The sequence below is a fragment of the Athene noctua genome, chromosome 5 (genome assembly GCF_965140245.1).
Source record: "Athene noctua chromosome 5, bAthNoc1.hap1.1, whole genome shotgun sequence".
In the NCBI taxonomy this organism is placed as follows: domain Eukaryota; kingdom Metazoa; phylum Chordata; class Aves; order Strigiformes; family Strigidae; genus Athene; species Athene noctua.
The window spans coordinates 16,816,619-16,841,204 of record NC_134041.1 but is presented as its reverse complement, the minus strand read 5'-3'; the positions used below and the strand labels follow the sequence as shown (position 1 = coordinate 16,841,204).

The window sequence follows — 24,586 nt, the reverse complement described above, 5'->3', positions numbered from 1 at the left end:
CTTTTAAACCCCATCTCCTGTTTCAATATGTTCCTTTCTCCCGAAAGCAAATGCGCTATTCACATATGCATGCTCAAGTACATTTTGCAAAGCAATTTTCTTCTCACCGTCACTGCCAGCAGATGACTCTCTGTAGTGTCAGTCACAAAACCCCTGGATTTGCATCCTTTTCTGTATGAAGCATTTTCTTTTTTCCAAACACAGCTTTCTATGATACTGCTTAACTGGTCTGCAGTCCATCTTCTGTTGCAAGCACAGTTTTCATCATTCTACATAAATTCTGTAGTGTGACACAGCTTTTTTCTTTGCTGGGGGGCAGCTTTGCCCTTTTACACTGGTCTCTTCAGCAGGACAAAATTACAGGAAAATACTGAATATACAGCAAGGTAGGCAATAAATACTACATCAACTACAGTTGATGACTGTAGCTGACCCATTTTGTACTACTGCATATGGTGAATTTTAACATCACTCCCACAAGACTGTGTGAACACATTCTCTTATGTAATGTTAATTTGTGAGTAAACTGATATTTTGTTAATCTTATTATAAATATGCACAATTTTGCTCTGGGTGCATCTGTTCCTAGATTGTTAATGATGCCTTTCTGTTCAACAAAAATAATAGTACAATCACAATCAGTAAACAGATCGTCATTTGTATTTAAACTGCACCAATTTATACATTTATGGAAATACAGACAACTTTTTAACTGTAGTTATTACTTCTGTAACTTTGTCTAAATAGCTAACACTTTATATTCCCAAACCACATTGTATTTGTAGCATACCACTATCTCATACCACTGCACATCATAAAGAGATCCTCCTTCCTCCAGCCTTGTCTCCCATAACATGGAAAGGTATTGAGAAGCTGTCAGAAGTGATACCTGGCCAGCTCCCAGGGAGCAGCCGTGGCCACCTAAGGTCAGCCTGGGCTGGTGACAGTGCCTCTTGGGCAAACCTCACTGTCCTAGTGTATGATGTGTGTATGAGATAACTGTGTGGCATCACCTCATGTCTCATATTCCTGTAATCTCAGTGAGATCTAAAAATCATCATCATTTATAAATTCATAAGGTATTTATGGATATCAGAAAAATCTGTGTTGACTAGAACTTTCCAGTCCATTGGCTGCAAGAACAACTATTTTCATTACCTTTTCAGGTAAGAACCCTGGCAATTTTTTAAAATTACAGAAGAATAGTAGCACTTTTTCTTCTGACTAAAAGTCACGCTAACAAAAAGCAAACGAAAGCGTGCCAATGACCATATCCCAGATCTGTAATAAGTAAAAATAGGCTTGAACGACTGTGCAAGGATCACACATTATACCAGAGCTGGTATAATACCATTTGTAATGGTTTCTCAAGAATTTGAAATGTCCCTCATGATAGACACTCAATTACCTGTCCATTTGTTTAAGGAGAATCATATTTGCATGTTATTCAGTGAATGACAGTCATTCAAATAACGTCATCTATGAGCATTAAGTAAAAGGCAGCCTTTACAGGATATTTGGAGAATGTGTGGAAAATGCAGATGAAAATCCAGTCACCTGCCATTTTGGAAACACACTTCAATATTTCCTTTGTGCTATTCATTAACTATATTCCCAAATGCTGAACATGTGCCAGTGTCTGTGACAGCACCGCCAAGGCAGCTGCCTGGGTTTTGTCTGAGCACCGAAGGGCGAACACGGTGCTGTGTGCTGGCGGGGTCCCCTCCACGATCAGAGAGACACTTGAAAGAGCCTTGCCAGGAAAAGAAGAGCTGCAAGGAAAATTCAAATTCTTCCTCTCTTCCTATCTGCTCCGGTGAGAAGGGACGTCGGAGGCACCTGGGAGGGCGGCAGCAGCAGCAGTGCAACCCGGGGTGGGTGCCGAGGATGTCGCCCATGGTGCGAGGTCTTGCCCGAAGCCTTATGCACCTCCTGCCAGAGCTGTGCGCCAGAAAGACCTGGCCCTCATCTGGGATAACCTCGTCAGGATAAAACCTGGGGAAAATGAAACGGGGTAAAGTAAGGGTTTCTTTTAGGGGAAAGGATGGAAAATGCTCGTTGTTTCAGTCCCTGAGGCAGAAGTGGAGCAAAATGCTGCTGTCCCTTCTACCCTGCAGAGGTGGAAACTTTGACAGCGTAGAGGAGTGGAGGAAGGCGGACACGCTCTGCTGGTGAGTGGCCCCGTAGAGCCATGATGAGAGACTAGGCAGTGACTGGGCTTATTTCCTTCGGATCTGTATTTGGAACTGCCTCAGTCACGGGATACGCGCGGGTAAGGGGCCTGGCCGCTCGCCTCGCAGCCGGGCAGGCAGCAGGCGGCCGCGCAGGGCTCGCAGGCAGCCAGCCCCGCGCAGCCCCGAGCAGGAGGGTGAGCAGCCTTCTCCGCTGCCCACACCCAGCTTGAACGAGCGTAGAAATGCGGGGAGACGCAGGTGTTTGAATTCTGTCAGCGTAGCTGTGTGTGTATACGTGAAATTACTACGTGAAACCACACTGCGCCTCGAGCCACGCTGTGGTACCGGAGCCCCACGGCAGGCCCGGGCAGCCCCAACGCCCTGCTGAGAGCCGAGGCCTGGGGCAAGCGCCAGGGCCGCCGCACGAAGGGTCGAGGCCCCACCGCCTCCCCCCGGCCGGGCCGCGCTGCCCCTGAGCGGCTCCCCCCGGCCGCGGGGCTCGGCCCGGCCCGGCCCGGGGCTGCGCGGGTGGCGCCGCCGCTCCCGCCCGCCGCCCAGGTAAGCGGCGCCCCGCAGGGGGCGGCCAATGGCGCGGCCCGGCCGGCGGCGCCAGCCAATAGGAGCGCGCCTGGCGGCGGCCCCATGGAAATGTGCCTGGTGGGGACCAATGGGGCGCGGCCGGGCCGCGGGCGGCGCTTTATCAGCTGCCGGGGCCGGCGGCGGCCGCCCGCCCTCCGCCCGCCCTCCCTCCATCCCTCTCTCCCCCTCTCCATCCCTCTCTCCCCCTCTCCATCCCTCCGCCGCGCCGCGCAGCATGGCCGGGCTGGGCGGCGGCCCCGCCGCCTTCGGGCGCTGCACGCACGCCGTGGTGCGGGCGCTGCCTGAGTCGCTGTGCCGGCAGGCGCTGCGCAGCGCGGCGGGCCCCGAGGTAGACTTCGCCCGCGCGGAGCGGGAGCATCAGCTGTACGTGGGTGTGCTGCGGGGCAAGCTGGGGCTGCAGGTACTGGAGCTGCCGGCCGACGAGAGCCTCCCCGACTGCGTCTTCGTGGAGGACGCGGCCGTGGTCTGCGAGGAGACGGCGCTCCTCACCCGCCCGGGCGCGCCCAGCCGCAGGAAGGAGGTACGGTACGGTACGGCGCGGTGCGGGGCCGTAGGGGCCGGGCCGGGGGGGAGCGGTGTCCCCGCCGTGCAGGTGGGCTCGGGGCGGCCGCGCTGTCGGGCGTGTCCCCGGGCCCGCCCCGCAGCCCCGGCGGCAGCGGGGCGGGGGGCGGCGGCGGCAGGGATCGCTGACGGAGCAGCAGCCCTCCTCGGCGGGACCGGCCCTTGCCCGGCCTCCCGCTGCCGCCCCACCTGGCAGCGCCCGGTGCCGCGGAGCCCGGCCGAGAGGGGGTTTGTCGGGGAGCGGTTGTGCTCCTGCTCCTGGGAACAAGTGGACGGTGTAAATTGTGACTCATCCTTTCTGGGGGAGCGGGCTCCCGCTCCGTGCGAACTTGTCCGGCTCGGTGCTGCGAGGTGGATCGCTGGTCGCTTGTGCAGGTTTGTGTCCGTGCTGCAGCACTACTCCATCCAAACCCCGGGTTTATTACGTGCTCAACTTGCGCTCTGTTCCAGGCGGTGCATTACCGATACCCGCAGCAACAGTACCCGCTGGCCTGTGCGCAAGAGCTGGTGTTTGTCTCGGTGAACTCGGCGTTAGCCTGAATGCCCTTGAACCTGATGTTGCCTTCCCTGTGCAGCCGCTGTGGGCCCTGTGGGCTCGAGGTCCCTGGATGTCCAGGAGACACAGGTCACCTTGTTGGAGAGAGGTGTGAAGGATGCACAGCCGCAGAAGCCTTACTTTAGATATTCTTAGCACTTTTTTAACATGCTCAGCCCATTCATAAACTAGTTCATCAGAGTGCATGCATTGAAGTGCCACCCAGTTATCTCATTCTCAATGAGTTGTGAGTAGCAAATTAAACAAACCTTACCCTCTTCGAAGCTGCAAAACGACTACACTGGCAACCTGCCTTCCTGTAATCATGTTTTAACATAACCTTCTTCTTGTCTCTTCCAGTTCCCATCTTCTCTGTGGTACCATGATCCACAAGCACATACTGCTGTGCCTGTGGGACAGGACCAGGCCACTGGCTGTAGTGTAGCAGAAACTGCTCTTGGCCACCGCATGCAATGGATGTCTTCACTTGGTACTTTTGATATAGTACCCTTCTTTCAGCAATTACAAAGTTTACTTGAATTTTGACCAACAGTGTAACAGTTTAAGATACTGCACACATCTTGTACATGTGCACTTCCTTGTGCGTACGCATGTGTATTTATTTTTGAAGCACATTTGAATGCTCTTAAAGGTGACAGCATCAGAGTAAAGTGTGCTTGCCTCATGCTGCTCTCAGAAGCAGCTGTTTCTCAGCCAGAGTCCAAGTGAGTTTTTGGTGGTCCTTCCCATGACTCACTGGTATGTAGCTATGGGACTCCTGCTGCCATTTGCACAATTACCCCTGTAGGAGAACAGATCTACTTCTTTCCATGGGTGACTTGTCCAGGCAGTCATGAATCAAGAAGAGAGAAAAAGCTTTGAAGCATAATTTGAACCTTATTAGTTTTCTTAAATGATGGAGCAATCCCTCCCCTGAGTTTTCTGTGAAGTAAAGAAGAAAAAATAATTGAACCAGCATCCTCTTAAAGCTATAACAATGCATGACATTGCAGTGTAGTGCTTGTTTGAACGTGTAACTCTTAATTATTTACAACAGTTCTTCCTCCTGGGAACATCATTACAGCAGTGCTTTGTAGAGAGGGGGAGAAGATGCTCGTTTCTGCAGGATGCTTGTCTGCTCCTGGTCTCTCTTTCCTCTGAGACATCCCCTGAGGTAGCCTTCCCTTGGCATGGTGTCTGAGAGTCAGTTGTATTTAGCTAGTGAGTCTGCTTTGAGTAGTGACCAGGATGAAAACAGTAAGATGGTCAAGGCTTTAAAAAGCAGAAATGCATACCTGACTACTTTGACCAGAGCTTTGTGTGCCTTGGTGGAGGGCTTGGCGTATGTCTTAGACATCTTGGCAAACATCTATGATAACCTTGGTTTCATAAAGAGCTCCCAAGAAGCATCAGTGTTTCTTGTAGCTTCATGAGAGCTTCTCTACTCTTGCTTCTGGTTCCAGAGGTACCAGCTGCAGGTGCTCAGGCAGTCTGGGCACTGAGGCCTGCGGCCACCCTGAGCTGAGGGAGCCCAGCGCCTGGTCCTGACCCTCCTGTTCATCCCGGTGGGTGGTTGTGAGCAGCCTCCCAAGCTCTTTTTGGAAGATTATGTTCAGTTGCTGAATTCCACATTCAGATAGTTCCTGGAGGCTGGTGGCAAGTGAAGTTGCTGCATTGTCTGACCTAGCATCTGTGATGTTAAATGTTTTCATCAGTAACCTGGAGGAGATGGGGGCATCTGTATTGAGCTGTGAACAGCCCCAAACTGGGGTGAGGGGTCAAGGGTAAGAGACAATACTCATGAGGTCTGTGCTGCCGTTCAGAGGGACCTTGCCAGGCTGAAGAAATGGGCTGACCCATGGGGACCTCATGGAGTTGAACAGGGACAAATGCAAAGTCCTGCCTCAGGAAAGGAAGGATCCCTAGGTGAGACTGAGTGTGTGGGGGACAGCTCTGTGGAAAAACTCCTGTGTGGGGGGGTCTGGTAGGCAGCAGAGTGTCCATGAGCCAGCAGCGTGTCCCAGTGGTAAAGAAGGCCAGTAGGATCCTGGGCTGTATTAAAAGAGCAGAACCAGTAGACTGAGGGAAGTGATTACCCTCTCTGCATGGCACTGGCAGACTGCGTGTTGTCAAGAACATGGAGCCAGAATGTTCAGCTGTGTGGCAGGAGGGCAGGAGACAACAGACGTAGATTGAAGCATGAGGCTTTAATGGGGTATAAGGAGAAAGCGTTTCAGTGGGGACAGCTGAGCAGTGGAACAAGGACCTGAAGAAGTTGTGCAGTTGTTATTCTTGGAGGTTTTCAAGACCCAGCTGGATAAAGTCTTGAGCAACCTGGCTTGTTCTCTCAGCTGGCCTTGCCTTGAGTGGAGGTTGGCCTAGAAACTGCCTGAGGTCCCCTCCAACCTGAATTATTCTGAGAGCATGAAAAAGTTGTATGCTAGGATGCATGGAGTCAGGCATTTGTCAGTTGAACTGCCATGAAGTCTTTGCTGTCGAGACAGCAGACAGTCATTAAATCTGGATTGCTCCTGGTCTGATGGATCCACTGATAGAAAATCAGAAGGATGAAGCCCTGTGAAACCAGTTTCTTCATGTTGCCTCTGAAAGACTGTGCTTCTACCTCAGCTGGTATGAAAGTGAGCAAGGGCTGTTGTAGTGCATTTGTCACTCGTAAGGTCAACTGGGTGACAGAAAGAGAGTGGATACAGTCTATGTACAGCACCAGTTTCTCAAAGTGCCATCTCTTATTCTTTTTATGTAACGTAATCACAAACCCATGAATATTTTAACAGTACAATTGGTGTACGCTTGACTTAACCTAGTTAATGTAAAGCCCAACTCCTGAGCATGCACTCCTGACTGGAGCCTCCCTGTAAGGCAGGACTCAGTGAAGCTTGTCTTGCTGATCTCTTCATTGTTTAATGGACTTCTGACCGAGCAGGCAGGAGCAGTGGAGGAAGGAAGGGATGAAGGAAACAGGGTTGTAGGGTACCATTTCTGCAAAGAATTAATACGGAAGACTTGTGTCCAGGAAACCTGCCAAGAGGCATGTGGTAGGTCAGGCCCTGAAGCCTGATCAGATCAGTGAAAGCTGAAGGGCACAAGGGGCTGCCAAGGCGCATCCCAAAGACAACAGCCTGCTTGAATACACAGCTGCAGCAGTAGTGTTTCAGGTGTGTTGTGCCTCCTGATAAACTGACTGCCAGATGCATGAACTAGGCAGCACTGTCTCCATCTCCCCTGTTTCATGCTACTGAAAACCCATAATGCAATATTTAAGAACTAATGCAGTGTGTTCTTTCACTGGCTAGACTCCTTATTAGGAAGGCTTATCATCAATTACTGTAACACTGTATGCAGCAGGCAAATTTCTGCGGTAGTTTGTAATAGCATTGATTGAGCTTTCAGGCTCTATAGATACTATTGCTTACCCCTCCAGAACCATTGGATTCTTTGCTGGTTGTCTGTCTGGAACAAAACAAAATAAAATCTGGGCTTATGACTGTTCTTGCTCCAAGTTATTGTAGTGAGAAAAAAGAGTTGAATTAAATTTGGTTATGTTCAGTCAGTACTGGGAAAGAGCCCAGTATTTTTTTAGTAAAGTAGAAAAATTAGTCATGCATTTAATGATTTGTTGCAAGAGTCAGACTTATTTCAAGGCATTATGTTTCTGTGTTATCAACTTCTGAACTTATTTTAAAATTCATAGTTTATGGGGAGTTTTGGATTTGGCAGAAAGGTAAAGGTTTTTGAAGTAAGGCAGAGGTAGATTGCTGATGTGGATAAGATGATGTTTTGTTTAGCTGTGTGCAGTCACCAGTGTGCTTGATGTTCAAGTTGAGTAACTCCAATGGAAATGTTGTGATCACTGATCAGATTGTCAGTTCCAGCACCTTTTGTTCCAGCAGTATGTTCTCAATTGTTTATTCCTCTAGTATAAACTCTTCACGTCACCTTCTGAACACAACAGGGTTAGCTGCTGAGAAGAGCCCTCATCAGCACATTGCTTTTACTGTCCAAGTTGTCTTAATGTGCTTGGGATAGCACAAAACAACATTTCCACCATTTCTGTGCTTATGCAGACAGATGGAAACCCAAAAGCTCAGCAAAATGCACCCACAGTGACCTGACCTCTTCTCAGCTGCTGTGTAGGGAAGGGGGAATAGCTGGTGCTGGGAAAAAAGCTTCAGGAGCTGCTGCAGAAGATTGCTGTGGTTTCTTCCTTGATTGTCAAGAGGAGACTTTCGCTCAAGAGTATTGTTATTCCCTACTCCCCCAAGACCCACCTGGGACAACTTGTGAGACTGCATTCCTGTGGTGTGGGAGGACAGACAGTCCTTCAGCAGTAAGGACAGGGGATAAGCAGCAAGGAAGTACGTTTGGCAAATCCCATCCTCTCAGCAAGCATTAGGGAAGCTGCTTCATTGCCTTTTGAGCATCTCTGGGTACTTCTTCCCAAATCTGCTTGCTGAGTGTCAGGGTCTTGTCCACAGCAGTGCTTCTGCAGAGCTTCCAGCCATGCTGGGCCAGGTAACCTATTCTTCAGTGCTGAGCACCCTCAGCTGTTGCCCTCCTCCCACCCTGTACAGCTTCTGCAGGGCTGTGCAGCCATATGAGAGCTAGAGCTTGCACCCTGTGCTGGGCTGCAGTCCCAGCTGCAGCTTACTGCTTGCAGGAACAATTCTCGGACCAGTTGGTGGAGGCTTCTGAGAAAATAGAAGGGAAAAGTGTTTAGTAAGGTATGTATGTATTGCATAGATGCAGGTAATACTACATAGCTACTGCAAGATGCTAGACACTTCCTCCACTCCTTCTGTAGACCTAGACAGTTGTGTAGGATAATGATGTCTATTGCAAAGTAATAGAAAAGCTAGGCTGAGGAGAAACAGATTCAAACCTCTGCTAGCTCCTAAGCTTAATTAGGTTATGAATGCTTATTTTTATAGTACATGCTAATAGAAAAGAACCTGTATTTGCTGACTAATCACTTAAACCAGCATCTCTCTGCACAACTGGCAAAGATCTGTCTCATTTCTGTGGAGGATTAGCACTTGCTGAGTGCCACTAGAGAGGCAAGAGATCAAACATTTTATTACCACTTTAAATAATTCATAGTTCTTTACATGGTCATAACAAATTGTGGAGGTCATGTACATTTGCAGCAGTGACCCCCTTTGCATGTCCTTATTGTGCTTTATCCCTGATGTTACAGACTAACTTTGGTGTTCTGCCTAGAAAGCTTATGATAGAAAGCGTAGAGGTTACCACTGTGTCATTTCTTAGTGCTTAAAACAGCAAGTCAGTAAACATGGACAAAAACTTTACATGAAGGCTGACAAAAATTGGGAATGGCACTAGGTACCTTTGCACCCCATTGTCAGATTGGTTTTTCTGGAATACCCTTCCTATTCTGCACTGAGCTATACATATTTGCCTCTAGTCTATCCTTTTCATCATCTCTTTGGTCTAACTTCAGAATTAAAGCATGCAAGATATTGTCAGTGTGTTTTCAGTTATACTGAAAAAAGTTAAGAAGTACCAGTCAGACTTCAGATAAAATGTATACGTGAGTTTTAAAGTGGGTTTTCGTTGTCTTTTGCAGAGCATGTACTTGGCAGAGCCAAATGTAATGATGTTCCACAAAGTGTATCACTCGGAGGCTTTCTCCAGGAGAGAGTGGGTGATGCCCATCAGAAGGCAACAAAGTTAACTCTCCTCAGAATCTGCATCAGTGTTTTCTTCAATATGTTTCATTAGCTTTCATTTGCATTGTTTCCATGTTAGCATATAAAGTAACTGAAAAGCACCCAGTAGAGTAGAAAAGCTTCTTAAACAGTACTTAAGTTTGCTCTTAAACAGTATTGCGAAGTTTAAAAAACAATCCTTTGGGCAGTATCAGGTAGACTTGTATCAGGAGCCTATACAATGATAGTATCAGTAGACACGAGAAAGGATGTTTTAACCTCTTAAAAGCAGACTATTTCAAAAGCAGTCTGATTTGTTTCTGTGGCTCTGCCCCTTCCATCTGCTTTGCAGTTTGAGTGCTGCCTCATGGTTAGGGTAAATGGTTCTTTGGTATCAAAGTTCCTGACTGATGTCAGCTCTATTAATGTAGGGTTAGAGCTACACTTTGGGCAAACTGGCTATACCAAGAACTCTATTTTATCGTTTTCAATTTTGCTTCCGTGATCAGAGATTTTAATGAAAATGTTAGGAAGTAGCTTCTAGTCAGATCAATATAAGGGAACTGTATTCACTGTAATTGGTTTCTATCTATAGCACTGTAAAACAATCTTTGAGGGCAGTCTAGGAGCAACTTGGGTTTCATGCTTTTTTAGCAGAGGCAATATTTAGACCTTGTTAAATTGTGATGTCAAGTTTCTCAGGAATATCCAAGTTGCTGACCAGAAGATTAAACAAAGGCAGAACCCAAATTAAATGCCCATTTTTTAATCTCCTGTGGACACCGGTTATTATTGTGCAAGCCTGATGTCAGCTTTTGTACCTTGTTAATCACTGTTCCTTTAGCTGTGATAAATAGCCCTTGGTGAGCTTACGGTTCAGTGCAAATGCTAAGTGGTTAAAGGTTCCAAATAACTGTAAGCATTTCCTCAAAGTGAAAAGAGCCTTTTCTGCTGCTCAGAGTTATACATATGGCTTGGAGCTACCCTGTTCCTTCCCCAAGAGGCTTCTGCTCAGACTTTAAAATTGAACCTAAATCTCTTTCTTTCGTGACTGCCTCATTTAAAAGCATTGTAAAAAATAGTTTACCACAGTCACTGCTGGAATTTTGGTTTTGAGATTCAAAGGTGGGTTTGTTACATACCCAGTCTAGGTTGCCTGATATTTTTCTTAATCCTATGTTCCCTACACTCTGCAAACCTGCAACACTCTACACTCCCTGCGAAAGAGGACTGGCATGCAGACCGCAGTGCTGCCTTGCTCATCGTGGGATCTGACAGCATCTCTGGAGAGTGGCGGAGCAGAGCGTGTGACGCAGAAGAGCTCCTGCATGCTTTGCTTCTGCCTGTTGGCCGCTGAGATGCTCTGGCATGGAGAGCGAAGTCCCCAGTTGAGGTTTCCTGTGCTGTACCAATGGCACAAGCAGCAGCTGCTCCCAGCACTGTGCCAGGACACACACACACAGAAGAAGCATGCATCTTCATTTTCCCTCCTCTGCCTCCCACATACTTCCAATTGCATATTCACCTCCAGTCCCCTGTCTCTCTACCTGGGCCCCTCTTTTGCACTCCATGCCTTCAAATTGGCCTTCTGTAGCCCCTTTGTATTGGTCCCCTGAGCCAGGGTCCTGGTGTGCCCTGCCTGCCATGGTCCCATGCAGAGTGCTGTGCAGCTATACTGTACTTCCCATGGGAAGAGCGGGAGCAGGGGTGGCATCCCACTGTCGGGACACACCTCTGACTGCACCTCTGTGGTCAAGAGTAGGTGCAACTGTTTGCTGTCAATAGTGTGTGGAAGTGTCTGTCATGTCACTAAAGTTCTCAAAACTTGATTTCCCTTTCCACTAAATTATCCAGTAACTAATGCATTATAGGTTTGTTTAGTGGTCTAGTATTTCCTCTGAGCAGCATGATGCCAGGTCTTTTAGCCCATATGGAGCTTTTGTTATAAAGTACTCTGCCTTGAGACAAGATGTACAATGCTCCTTTCAAGGTCCTTTACTCTGCTTTCTAGAAAGAGACATGTCTTATGTTTTTACACAATGTTATTTGTCAAGCTATGTATATAACACAGTGGAACAGATATTCCTTAGTCTTTTATTCCCGTTATCTTTTAAGTGTTTGTATTTCTTTGTAGACCCTTCTGGAGTTTGCTTTATAGGAACAATACTTTCCACATTCTGGTGCCAAGTTCATTGTGCTCACTTGTTGCTTGATGCTGTGTCATGCCAAGCTTCTTCCAGTTCTAGGGTCCTGATTATTTTGTACAAAAGTCCTAATGTTGCATATTGTTGCATATTGTACAAAAGTCCTAATGTTGCATTCTGCTGATGTAGAAACATAAACGTGGCAGAGGCAAAACCTCGTGTTTGTTACAATTTCTCCCAAACCCATGCTTGATCAACAAGGCCATCTGTGTCCTTAAACTCACTGCCTCCACTTGTCCTTGTTGGTGAGGTGACCAGAGCATGCAAGTCTTCAACAAGCATGACTAGTCTAAACTCTGACTTATTATAATATACTTATTATTACTAATCAATTACTTACAATTACTTAATTAAAAATAAGCACATACAGACTTTAATTTCTACTGGTATTACTGGTTATTCTTACCTTGATGGTTTCTCTGGAGGGACTGTGGAACAGGTACTCATCATCCACTGCAGACACAACATGACTTCACTGAGGGTGGTGTGGGAAGTGACCATATAGCAAGGTTTAATTTGCAGTACTCCAGTCATACTGAGTGTTTTGTGATCTTAGCAGCTCAGATTAGCCAGTGCAGACAGTGTCTATGCTTCTGTGCTGTTCAGTTTTCAGATAATTTCTTGTCTTTGTCAGAAGTCTCCTGGATCAGGAATGTAGACCTGATTATTAAATGTCTGACCTGAAACACAAGTCACCTATACAAAGAATCTTCATGGTGTGTGAGCTATCCCATACAGACACCTGTGTAGAAGTCACTGCTTACGACAGGCTTGTAGAGATTGGTGGCTGCAGAGAATGTGTTCCTACCAAGAAAGAAATTACTGTCAGTAATTACTGATTATTAATTGTGTTTTAAAAAAGTCTGGTTTTTTATGGAGCATATGTCTAAATCAAGTTCATGGTGGAGAGCTTCAGTCTTGGTGTTAGATCTGGGCAGTCACAGTTCTAGGGAAAAGATAAATGATGTGCCCACAGCATCTTCTTGCTGCCTCTTTTATAGCAGTATTAGGAATTTTTCTTTTGGGAAAAATTAAGTGTTATATAGTTGAGTCAGATCTTGCATTCATCCAGGGCCACTGATCACATACAAGTCAGCTGACCACACTGTCATGTGCCATTTTTCTGTCATTTTCAGTCAATAGCAAAACCAAACAAGTATTTCAAAACCAGCTTGTTCAAGACTTGCAGAACTCATTTTCATTTCAATAGAGATTCAGTATTTGGCACTATCTTTAAAAAATAATAGTGATAATTTGTTTCTGGAAGGTTTATGTTTGTTAATAGTAAAGGAACTGGCTATCCATGTCTGTCTCTGGATGCCAACTGAAGTTCTATGGCAAGATGAAATCGTCTGTCTCAGCTCAGTCCCAGCTGGCCACTGAAACAAGACTGCCACATAATTGGGCACTTTTGGCAGTGTTGTGATTGATTTTGGATTTCTTTCTTCATTTTCTGAAGCTTAATGTAAGAGCTGTCAGGGAAGCTGAATCCCATACCTCATAGAAACGGTGATCTTACAGGACAAGAATCCTGCTTGTGCATATGTCTCTGGACTTTCAGTCTGGTTGATGTCCTTTGTGTCACAGACCAGCAGCCATGGAGATGGTCATCTCCATGCAAACCCAAACTAGAAAGGCAAGCGTTTTAGAGATGAAGGTAGTTTTTGGCCTGCTGTCCAGAAATAGAAAGCTATGTTTTTTTAAAATACTTTATAAACGTTTGGCAGTAAGCTCCAGACCATGCCTCTCTGTAAAGGTGAGAGACATTTACCAGTCCTACAGGAGTTAATTTTGCAAACAGTACAAGTGCTTTAGAGAGTTTCACCTACCCAGATGGCTGAGCATGCCTGTCATCACTGTGCTTAAAACAGCAAAATTGATGAATCTCAAGTATCTCATGTTCTAGCACTGTACAGAGGAGAGGTGGTGTGGCTATTCCTGGTGACTAGGTGTTCACTGAAGTTCAGTGCACTAGTTCATGGCTTGGTATCTGTTACAAGCCTCTGATGGGAATACTGGTTCCTGTACTAGTGAAGTGTGGTAGCAAGAGCTGAAGTGAACAGTGCTGTTGAGAGGTGAATAGTAACTGATAGAAACAATAGATACTGGTGACGGATGATATGAATTGGATACTGTATTTTTCCAGCAAACAATGAAGTCCTCTACAAGTTTCCTGTTTTTTTTCAAGGTGAAATGAGGTTACTCATGTAGCCATGTGTAGTCAGAAACTTTGAAATGTGGTGCTTTCCTGGAGTAGTTAGAGGAGAAGGTGGTACAGGGTTGATAGACCCTCTTCCATATTCCTGACTGCAGCAGCTCAAAATGTGTGCAAAGAACAACTGGCTTTAGTGTAGTTTCTAGCAGTACTTGGGCAAATACTACCCTGCTGTTGGCCTTACTGATCCTTATCCAGTAATTCTTGATCCTTTTGACTGATCTGAACTGCTTTTAAGGAAGGAAACTGTCTGAAAGGTAAAACCCCACCAATGCAGGAAAAGTAGTCAGGGCAGAAGTTGAGGTAGAAGAGACATATTGTCAAAGCTGGTATGAAGAAGAGGAGAGGGAGATGACCTGACTATATAGAGGAGAGCCTTTATCAGCACGTTAAGCGTTGTGCTCGATGCCACATCTTCACTGATGCTGGCAAGTCCAACTGTGAAACTCCAATCCATATGAAATGGAGGTTAAGTAGTGCCATACAGCAATCTCTTATTTTTATGACCCTCAAAGTGTTTCTGCTAATCTTCTTGTTCTAGGATGTGACCTTATTGCCACACAGTAAAATAACCAGCTTGTCTTGACCACAAGGGCTCTTGGGTTATGACAGTCCCTTCTACATGAGCATTTCCAAAGCTCTTTTAAATGCTGTATGCCTCCGGTATTGCTGAAAGGCCATTTTTTTTTTTTTTTTTGACTAGGCTTAAATTGATTATTCATCTGGACCTGAAATGCTGTGTGAGGTTCTGGTTACCCATCCTGGAAATGCAGCATAATCAGAAAAGGTAGGGGTGGACGAGAAGACCTTGCTGCAGTGTAGGACTGCTTCTGCATGAAGCGACACTAATTAGATAAATGCCTACAGCTCAAAGTTATTTTGGGGAGGGGAGAAATAGGAGAGCTCTACTATATTTCAAGTAGTATGGAGAAAATGAACAGGGAATGATAGTATGAAACTTAATGACATCCAGGGGAATACCCAGGCAGCAAATTCAAGCAGAAGGAAGTACTTTGTCATGCATCATACAACTGAACTGTCAGATTCATTGCCAGGATGTTGCGGGGGCCAGAAGTACAACTGGGCATCAACTAATGAAAGAGAGATCCATCAATAGCTGTTTAACACTTTGATCCAGATGCAATATCTGGCTTTGGGAATACGTACACTGCCTCTTACAATAAGCTGGGGAAAATATACTGGAGACAGCAGCACTCTATACTTGTCCTGTTTCTGTTATTCTTTCCTTAAGCTGACAGTACCAACTGCTGTTGGAGTCAGGCTACTTGGATATACAGGTCTCTGTGACCCACTTAAGCTGTTCATGTATTATGAATAAGCTGTAATACTGATAGCTGTTTAGCGGACTCATAATGAGTCACTTGCTGTGATACTGAAGGTCATGAGTTGTCCAAGGACTGCCATTTGGGAGGCAGCTGACCTGCTTTAACCTTGCAGAGATCTTGCCTGTGTTTCTGTCCCACCAGGCAAGGGAAACCTGTGTTCAGGTTTAATCAGACTTTCTGGGGGCATAAGATGGACTATAACTAGCACCAGGAATGGGCGCTCTGAGGTCAGATGCTGATTTATTTTTTCTTTCCTGCCTCAGTATATCCATCCTAGCACAGATAGTAGGAAATGTAATGGTTCCACAATTAAGACAGAGATATTTTATTTCAACGGCATAAAAAGATATTTCCACACACACACTCCCCTTAGCAAGTCAGATTAACGCTAAGAAACAGTGCACACTTTGTAAAACAGAAGTTTCTTATTGGGAGATGTTGTTTCTAGCTTTTCCACATCAGCTGTGAAAACATACTGCCATCCAAGCTTTACAAAATGATTCTTAGAAAGGCCTAGCAATGAATACTTGGCAGGCAGAGGTTTGATATATTGAGAGCCAGGCTTAATGTTATGGAATACAGTGTCCTAGAAGAGCCTTTGCAGGAAGATGCAATGAGGAGGATGGTCTCCCATGGGATCTATGTTGTTGTGGGGCACTTGGTAGCAGCTGATAACCTGCCAGTTTGTGCCATGGAGGTGATGGACAGCCTTTTCCTGAATAGCCTGATATAGACTGAGTGAACTTAAAAATGCCAGAGTTGGTGACAGGAAGTCGTTTTTCATTTTCAGACCAGAAGGAACCTTTTGGAAAAGGCACTGCCCTTATGCCCCTGTTTCTCAGCTAATTGAATCACTAAAAATTTGCAAAGCAGAACTGCTGGTCTCTGCCTGCAAATGACAGATGCTGAAGGCATTTCTAGGTGGGTTTGGATGGCAGGCTGCCAGGAGTGGCATCCATCTTGTTATCTGAGATAATACCATGAGCAGCCTGAAAGCCACTTCTGACAGAAGAGTGTCAAGTCAGCTGTGTGTCATGCAGGCCTGACTGAGAGCTTTTACAGGAGCAAGATTAGAACTGGCATGGACAGTGTTGGATGGTAAGCACTCTTCTGCGGTCATGTTTCCTGAAGTCCTCCCAGCTGTCAGCCCTTTATGTAGAAGCCTGGCGTGGACCCATGGCATCATTGATGTCCTGATCAAACAGGGACTATGAGAGCCTGGGGCCTGTAGGCAATACAGCCTGTTGGGCGGGGAAGAAGAGCTCTTGTGCTGCATCTATTTGCTTTGGTGATGGTCTCTTGGCTGCAGTAACACTCGCAATGGGTTTGCCTGACCCAGTAGCTGGAGCCATGGCTCCCCTGTAGCATGGATTGCTGTGGCACTGTGTCCTGGCTATGCAGGATGACTGAAGAGTAGCAAAAGTGAATGCCAGGGAAGGTGAAACTAATGCAAAGAAGAGTGACTGCTATTCAGGCTCTGACAAAGGCAGCTGCGTTTGTGGTGCTGGTGGGAAAATACTCCCATGGCTGTCCCCTTCGCTAGCTGCAAGTGTGTCCTGTCCCTCCTGGGGCTTGCTGTTTCATGTCCTGGCTTTGATATTTCCTGAGCATGACTTTATCTTTCTTATTTCTCCGTCCTTAGGGGAACCTTGGCACAGATGTCAGCAGCCACCAGAAACCGCCAAAAGCTTTTGTGCAGTTAAAATGTGCTCTGTCTGTGCTTCATCTGAAGGACTAAAGGCACTGCTTGTAATTCTGCACCAGGCTTCTCTGATTTTAACCTAGTTTCCACTTTGCTTAGTTTTCTTACCCTCTTCATAAGATTGCTGCACACAACCAGAAGCCTAGCGGGAGCTCCTAAAGGTCTGCCAGCCTTCCAAGAGCAGCAGGATGCCCAAAACTTTTTAAGAAATCGGTTTGTATTTCCCCAGGATGGAATGTAAACAAAGGGCTGCTAATAAAACAGTGTGTAAAGTCTTATTCAGATTTATATAAATCCTGAGACCATGTCTAAAAATAGTGCCCTGTTTTGCATTCCTGAAAGCAGATTCACTGCATGCCTACATCTGCCACGAAGTGCTATGCGGGTAACAAACTGGACTTCTCAGTAGTGGTATGAAAAGTACTGAAAACCCATTTTAATTTTATTAGCCTTACAGAATATGTATCGACAGTCATGTTAAATATTTAAACACATGAAATGGACTGCAGCCATGGTATAACAGGAGGTATGCAATATGGGAAACGGCCTAGAGGTGTCCATCGGAGAATTGCAAGTGTTGGCTGCCTGCTCTGAAGCTTGTGGGATCTGGAGCAGGGAGAGGAGTGTGGGAGAGCTGGATGTAGATTTAGCTGATGGTTTCAGTCCAGGAAGGAGTGAAAGGATAAAGACAGGCAATTGCTATGCATTTTATATGTTAGGATTCAAGGAGAGGGACATATTCTTTTAACTTTAAGGCTTGTGCCTGTGACGCAAGTATATAAGTAGCTGAGGCTTAATCCTGTAAGGTGTCAGTGCTTAATGCAGAGCCTGTAATCAGTCTTCTTAGTTGAAAGCACTTAAACTGTTTCCTGCCCTGTGTCTGCTTGCTTACCATCTCTCTGAGCTGATCTCATGATCATGTTTTTCATGAGTGGAAAGTGATGTAATATGACATTTGTCAAGATGATATGGCTTTAGCTTTGAAGTGTTTCTTAGCCTTAAATTTTAAATTTAAATTCTTAGACTGTATTGTGGTGCCTGTGAAAGTGTGTGGCTAATAGCACAATAGAACTTGCATGCGTAGTAATAATAAATACAGTGTGTAGCAATATTAAATACATACTGCAATGAGTTTCAAAAACAAGCTAAATCCATGTGGAGCATGGATCTTTAAAGAACACTTAATCTTTGTGCCTTGCTTTCTGCATGCTGCTCCAGGTCTGGGAAAGCTCTCTCTTCATTGTTGATGCATAAAGCATTTGATATGCCTCCCATATGCGTTGACTGCTCTAGTAATGAGATTTTTCTGTAGGTTTGCCCCTTTATACCTAGTTGAAAATAGATGTGCTCATTAAGCTTTTTGGGAAGGTACTCCAGAGGAGCTGAGGATGAGGAGGTAGCTTCTGTTGACGCCAGCTTTCCTTGTCACATGTACCCTGTCTGGTACAAGACATTAACCCCAGCCCTGCAGAGACACCCGTGTAGGTGATAACTCCTGTAGATGAGATCAGCAGCAGAATATTTTAAAAGTATTTTAACATGCCTGAGTAACTGCTCACACTGTGGTATGTGTCCTCTGACCCCTGGCCAAAGCCCTGAATGGGAAGTACAGGCTCAGTGTCTCTGAAAGGCAGGCTCTTTCCTCCTGAGCCCATGTGTGATTTAGGAACCCAACCCAGCCATAGGCACTCGCAGTTGAGAAGTATGGGCTTCTGTTGCTAAACTCATCCTTAAAACTCAAGCTGCCTGTATGTTAGGAGTGGGGTTTCTGTTTTTCACAAAAGGTGTTTTTGCCCCCACTTCCCCTGCTTTTGCTGCTGTAAGAAAGCTAAACCTGACATGAGGCAGAGGAGCATGCAGGAGGTAGGAAAGGTGTGTCTGAAAGTATCTTAAGCTATGGGGGAATCTACATTACCAGTGAACAACTAGAACATCTGAGGGTCACCCGTCCTGAAAGGAGCCAGGACCCTCCACAGCATCCAGCGTGGTCCTTACTTCATGCCAGTGGGCATGGGCATGCATTCAGGCTCTCTTATGAAGTGAGACCTGGCATGAGGAGAGGGGATTTGTCGGAGTGCATCTGTATGTGGCCCAAATTCTGAATTTCTAGCAAGGCTTTTTCCCAAGCTGATCTGTCAGTGGGAACTGTATTGACCCAGCAGTGATGCCTAGAAAGATGCTCCCTGAAGTTGTAGTAGCCTACAAGTATCTGAAGCTTTTACTGAGAAACATTAATCACACTGAGAAATGGCCTTGTCCAGCTGTAGTGCAGGCTTGCATGGTAATTCAATAGAAGAGACCGGAAAACATGGAAGTGCTGGCTTCCTCAGTCCATCATGAGTTGTACTTTTAGGAACATGTATGAAAGATCTGTAGGTCTTGCCTGAGGCTCCTATGCAGAGTTTTCACCAACTATGTCATCTTGATAGAAATGCTTGCTGGAAGTACCCCAGGACTTGTGGAAAACCTAATTCAGTATACTTGGAGGGTCAATCATTTGTTCTTTCCATAACACTTGCTTCTCTGGAGTAAACTGCTCTGATGCCCTACTCCGGTGGTGTCTTACCAAGCTGTTTTCTGGGAAGCAATTTTTTTGGTTATACTTTCAGCACTGTAGTTTCCAAATTCAGTTAATCTCAGTGGAAGTGGTCTTTTAGCGTGGAAGCCAACCAGACACCAACGGCAGCAGAGGGAAGAGCGGAGTTATTTTAAAATTCTAAAAATTAAAAAGTGTGTTTTTCACTTGCATTCCTGGGTCTTGGCCTGAATGAGGAGTGGAGGTGCCAAAATACTGCGAGAGCGTCTGTTGTTGCAGTATGTCTGGCCGAACCAGAAGCAGGAAATTCTTGTGAGAGCCTGTCTCATGAGATTGCCAGCCAGCTCTGAGCCTTGCCGGTTGCTCATTGTGAGTGTTGAGCTGGTGAGGTGGGGATGTGGTGGAGAGAAATACTTGAAGGTGGGTAAAATGGTTCATTAGAAGTGATAGCAGAGTATGTGTGCATGGGTGTGGTGTTCTTCTGTTTTGAACATAAAAGCAAGAAGTAAATGCATGAAGCAAACATCCATCACCCTCCTTCTTCCAGTGGAGAAGGAAATAGGGAAAACTCACTGTATGGGTTGAGCGCACCTCTGCCAGAGCTGGTCTACCTCTGTGCTCTGCCTTTGGGTCTCCCTCTGGTTTGAAGGGGCGCAAATCCAGCCCTCTGGTTCATAACATCCTTTTTAAAACTTGTAGGTCAGGAATTTTTTCTTACCCTAGGCTAGAGTCTGCTCTAAAACTTTCCATGTTGTCGTGTGCAGAGCTGCCTTGGCAGGAGCAGGGATGCAGGCGCTGCAGTAAGAGCCTTGGTGCTTTAACCCCCCTGTCCAGTAGACTTATTCCACCTTGGCTCCATGTCAAGACTATTTAAAAGGATGTAGCTAGTCTGTGCTGCCGTTTTCAGCATTATTGCTCCTGGTGGAGCTGTAACAGTGGGAGACTTTAAAGGAAAAGGACATAATGGAAACTGATTAGAAAAGTGGAGAAAGTCTTGAGGTACAATAAAGCATTACCTAAAGAAAGGAGGGGGGTAAGGTGAGGCCTTAAAAGGCATGTATTCGATCACAGCAGGGCAGGAAATAGCTTTAGAATAATTCTTTCTTTGGTCCATTCATAACCTGGTTTGTACATCATTAACTTTCTGTTAGTGCTTTTTTCTTCTGAAATCCAGGGTAGCTTATTCCCCCTAAAGTCAATGTGAAGAGCCATTCAGCACCAAGTGCATGAATCCTGTTGTGCAGATTAAACAAGAGAAGCTCCCAGTGTTGCTCTCATCCTAAAGGATGTTGAGGATGTGCTGACGATGCGTGCTTTATTTACTCCATTTCTGTGGAGATACAATAAGCTTTCCAGAAGCATTTGCACCATTTTTTCTATAATACACTGGATGTGTAAATGATAACCCCTGTGAAACCAATTGCACTCTTGCTACTGGTTGCATTAAGCCTGTTAAATTGTTAGAAGCTCCTGGTTCATGAAGGAATTGCCATAAAAGCTGCATGGCTTAAAACGTGCTCGATTGTTTAAGATCTTAGAGATTTATCTCTTTCAGCCATTTCCCGCTTACCTAACAAATGCTGGTTTTGCAAACTGTTGTTCTGCAATGCTAAAATTGGATTCCAGGTATTTTAAACTGTGCTTCATTATATCCTTTAGGAAAGACAGCTGGGGTTTTGTCTTGCTGATGAAGTCTAATTTGAACAACTTTCCTCATCAAGCCCATTTAATTAAAGATTCATTACATTCTGTATAGTGTAACAGTGAAAATGCAGAAGTGTCCCCTGGGCAGCCAGCTGCTGAAAGGGAGGGATTAGCTATGGCAGATAGGGTAAGAAGTTGTGGGATTAAACTGTAGTAAGCAAGACACAGGTTCAATGCTAGGGGAAAATGGGAGGGATAGCGAAGTGTTAGAATAGGTTGTGTGGGTGTTTGGGGGCTTTCCAGTCCTGGAGAGCAGGGTAGGTGTGCATCTGCGGGATGCACTTACTCTGCCTGTGGGTAGGAGGGTAGATCTCTTGCTGTCCTCTGCTGCCCCCTAAGAAGGTTTAGTGTAGACAGCACACAAGTGGCAGATGGACTCGCAACCTTTTGCAAAGCTGTTTTGATTTGCAGTTATATGGGTCTCACTATGGAATGAGGAGACAGCAATGCGTAAGACAGAATGGAAGTCCATAAAATGATGCACCGAGTTTGAGATAGGAGCACTGGCCATACCCCAGCTACTTGGATTAGTTTTTGTCCCTGTATCACAACTCCGTGTGTGTATGGGGAGAGGAGTGGTTTCTGAAGTAGCTGTTCAGCAACAAACACTTCCAAAGACACACTGAAAACCGTTTGTGCCAGGGTCCTTGGTGGCAGTTGGCTCTGTGGTGGAGAAATGCTTCTGTAATTCCCCTAAGTGGTGCAGTGGTGTCACTGAAGCATCCACACAAGCCATTAGTTGTAGATCCAACTTCTGCTTCAAGGTGGGGATGAAGAGGTGTATATTAGCTTTTGGGGGGTAGGGGTTTTTTGCTTGAAATGAGAGAAGTTTTAATGGGTCTTATTTGTATTTGAAATTTGTATTTGAAAAGAGGAATAGTTTAGATGGAGAGGGGCATTTCAGTATAAACCTCGTGAGCCTGGAAAAAAATCCAGACTACATTTAAAATGTACTCTTTGTACTCTTTCTGAAGTGCCTGTTGATCTTGTTTGCTTCAATCGAGAAGGAAGATCTTAAATGAACAAATAAACCATCAGAAAGCCTAGCATCGCTGGTCAGACCTGCTGTTCTGTGAGGAGCCTATTGAAAGCCAGCTCTTATTTCTTCTGGTCCTAGTTCTTCCTGTCTGTTCAGGTTTGGTTTTGCTAAGTTGGGTAGGGGTTTCTGTATTCAGAGCAACAAAACAGTGAGTGCAGGTTCTTTAGCTTGAGTTTTGTGGCACTCTCTCACTTGATTCCTTAGTGTTTGAAGGCATTTTGGTTCTTTACCTGCTGCAACCACTGTTTTGTGGCCAGGCCCCCCCTTGCCAACTCCACTCAAGCAGAGCTGTGCCACCAGGGAGCCGTGCACTGGCACTGCCATGCCGTGTGCCGGGACCCCAGGCAGTGGCAGAGCACCAGTGGGGTGGGGAGGGAACTTCCCTGCTCCCAGAGGGGCTCTCAGGAGCTTCCCTTAGCTGAGCCAGCTGGGCAGAGATGTGCCGTTTTCTGTCCATCCACAGCAGATAATGAACTCCTGAGTTGCAGAGGTGTGGGAAGGAGTCATTTAATTCTGTAAGAGCACTTGAAAGCTGTTTTATGTGCCAAGTGTTTGTTGATGTGACCCTAGATTGCAGCTGCAAGTGGGAAAGGAGACACAATTTCATCTTGGTTCTGTAATCTGAGCCTTCCACAGGTGACTCTGTCAGGGCTCCTCTCTTCTCAGTATTTCCACATTTTTTTAAGACGTGTACCTGCACATGAGATTTATTAGGTTGATTTGTCTGTTTTTGCAGTTAGAGAGGTCCCAAGGCACTGTAGTCTCCGTGGCTTCCTGCACCACAGGGCTTTGCGTGGCATCATCCCCCTCTGCTGAGCCAGACTGCATCCAAACACACTTGTAAGCTTCAATACTAAAGGGCCTGTTTCTGCTGTTCTGTTAGTAAAATTCCTTAGAAATAATCATGTGGAGGGATGATACAAGTGCTGAGCTCCTACACTCTGCTAGATCCAAGTCCCCTTTGCAGGAGAGCGTGATGCACTGGTATTAAATTGTATAAACCTTGTGTGCAATGCATGGAAATAAAAATGTGTTCTGGGTTTGGGTTTGTATCCTGTTGGATCCAAGGTCTAGAGCAGCTCTGTTGTACCAGGTTTCTCTGGCTGAGCTGAGGGGGTGCACAGGTTCTTTGAGGGTGTTAGGATCTTTTGGACACTGGTGAGTGACAGTGTGCAGGGAGCTCCACGCTGTTTTTAATGCTGCAGTAGTTGGTGTGTGGGGTCTGATTTGCTAGCCCCAGTAACTCTGATAGAGGGCAGAGCATGAGCTTGTCTAAACACAGCAACTCTTTTTTTTTCCTAGGAAAAAGCATGTGGCATTTCATAACCAACACCAAAAATACTGTGTTGGAAAGCTTAACCCTCCATACATTTTAACTGAGATTATTTTTAACCATATGCATGGAGACTGCTGGTGTCCCAGGCACAAGCCCTGCTCTGGGTGCTGCTCCCTGGCAGAACAGGCAGGTGTTTGGAGACTTTGCAGGACATGATCTGAACTTACAGATTTCAGTAACAGTCCAAGGAAAGACAAAAATAGTGTTTTTCTGTTGGAGGCTCTACTGTGGTACGATGAGCCAGGCAGTGTGCTGTGGAGCATCTCTGCTAGCACAGAGTTACATCAATTCTGCTCTGTGCTGGGCAGATTCTTACAGACCTGTCTGTGTGTACGATGGAAAATTGCTATTCTGGGAAACATTGAAAGAGAGATCTCCCTTAGCTTTCAAATGTTCACTAAGCATTCCCATCCCCAGGTGAAAGGTTCTCATACATATATATGTGTAGATGTGCGTATATATACATAGTGTATGTAATTTTTTATATATATCGTTACTTGTTCATTGTGAATGATACTGCAGTATTATATTACTGCAGGGAATTGCTCTTATGTAGTAATGTCTGCTGAGAGTTAAGTCCATCGGTGAGGAATACTTTCCATCTTGATCTTTGGGTCCCAGGTTTAAGACCTGCTTGAGGCATGAAGGAGCATCCTAAATGATGACCCTAGCTAACTCTCTGAAATAGCATGGTGTTCTTGCTGCCCACCTTTCTCTTTCATCCTTCTCCCTGACTCTGTTCCAGGACATCTTGTGGAAACAGGAAAAAATCGTTTCCTTTAGAACTGGCTGGTTTTCTTCTTCCCATAGATGTGTTTTTCCCCCCTCTACTCTCAAGTTAAATGGGAAAACAAAGTATGCAGTATTTCTGCTGCAGAGTTAAATATTGATGAAGATTAAGATGCATTAAAAGACTGAGGAAATTCATGGGACGGGAATAAAAATAA

General features: G+C 45.8%; 1 protein-coding gene across 2 annotated transcripts in view; it reads left to right on the top strand.

Annotated features, from left to right (window-relative positions):
• The window catches only part of DDAH1 (dimethylarginine dimethylaminohydrolase 1), a 98,400-nt gene that overhangs the window by 36,380 nt on the left and 37,434 nt on the right, over positions 1-24,586 (top strand). Inside the window, exon 1 of one of the 2 annotated variants that reach the window (XM_074906509.1) lies at positions 2,936-3,294. The exons of the other annotated variant lie outside the window; for it this stretch is intronic. Within the exon in view, the coding sequence (XP_074762610.1) occupies positions 2,989-3,294 (306 nt within the window). The 5' untranslated portion in view covers positions 2,936-2,988. Of the gene's footprint in view, positions 1-2,935; positions 3,295-24,586 lie in introns of those variants that run through there. 2 annotated transcript variants of the gene reach the window in all.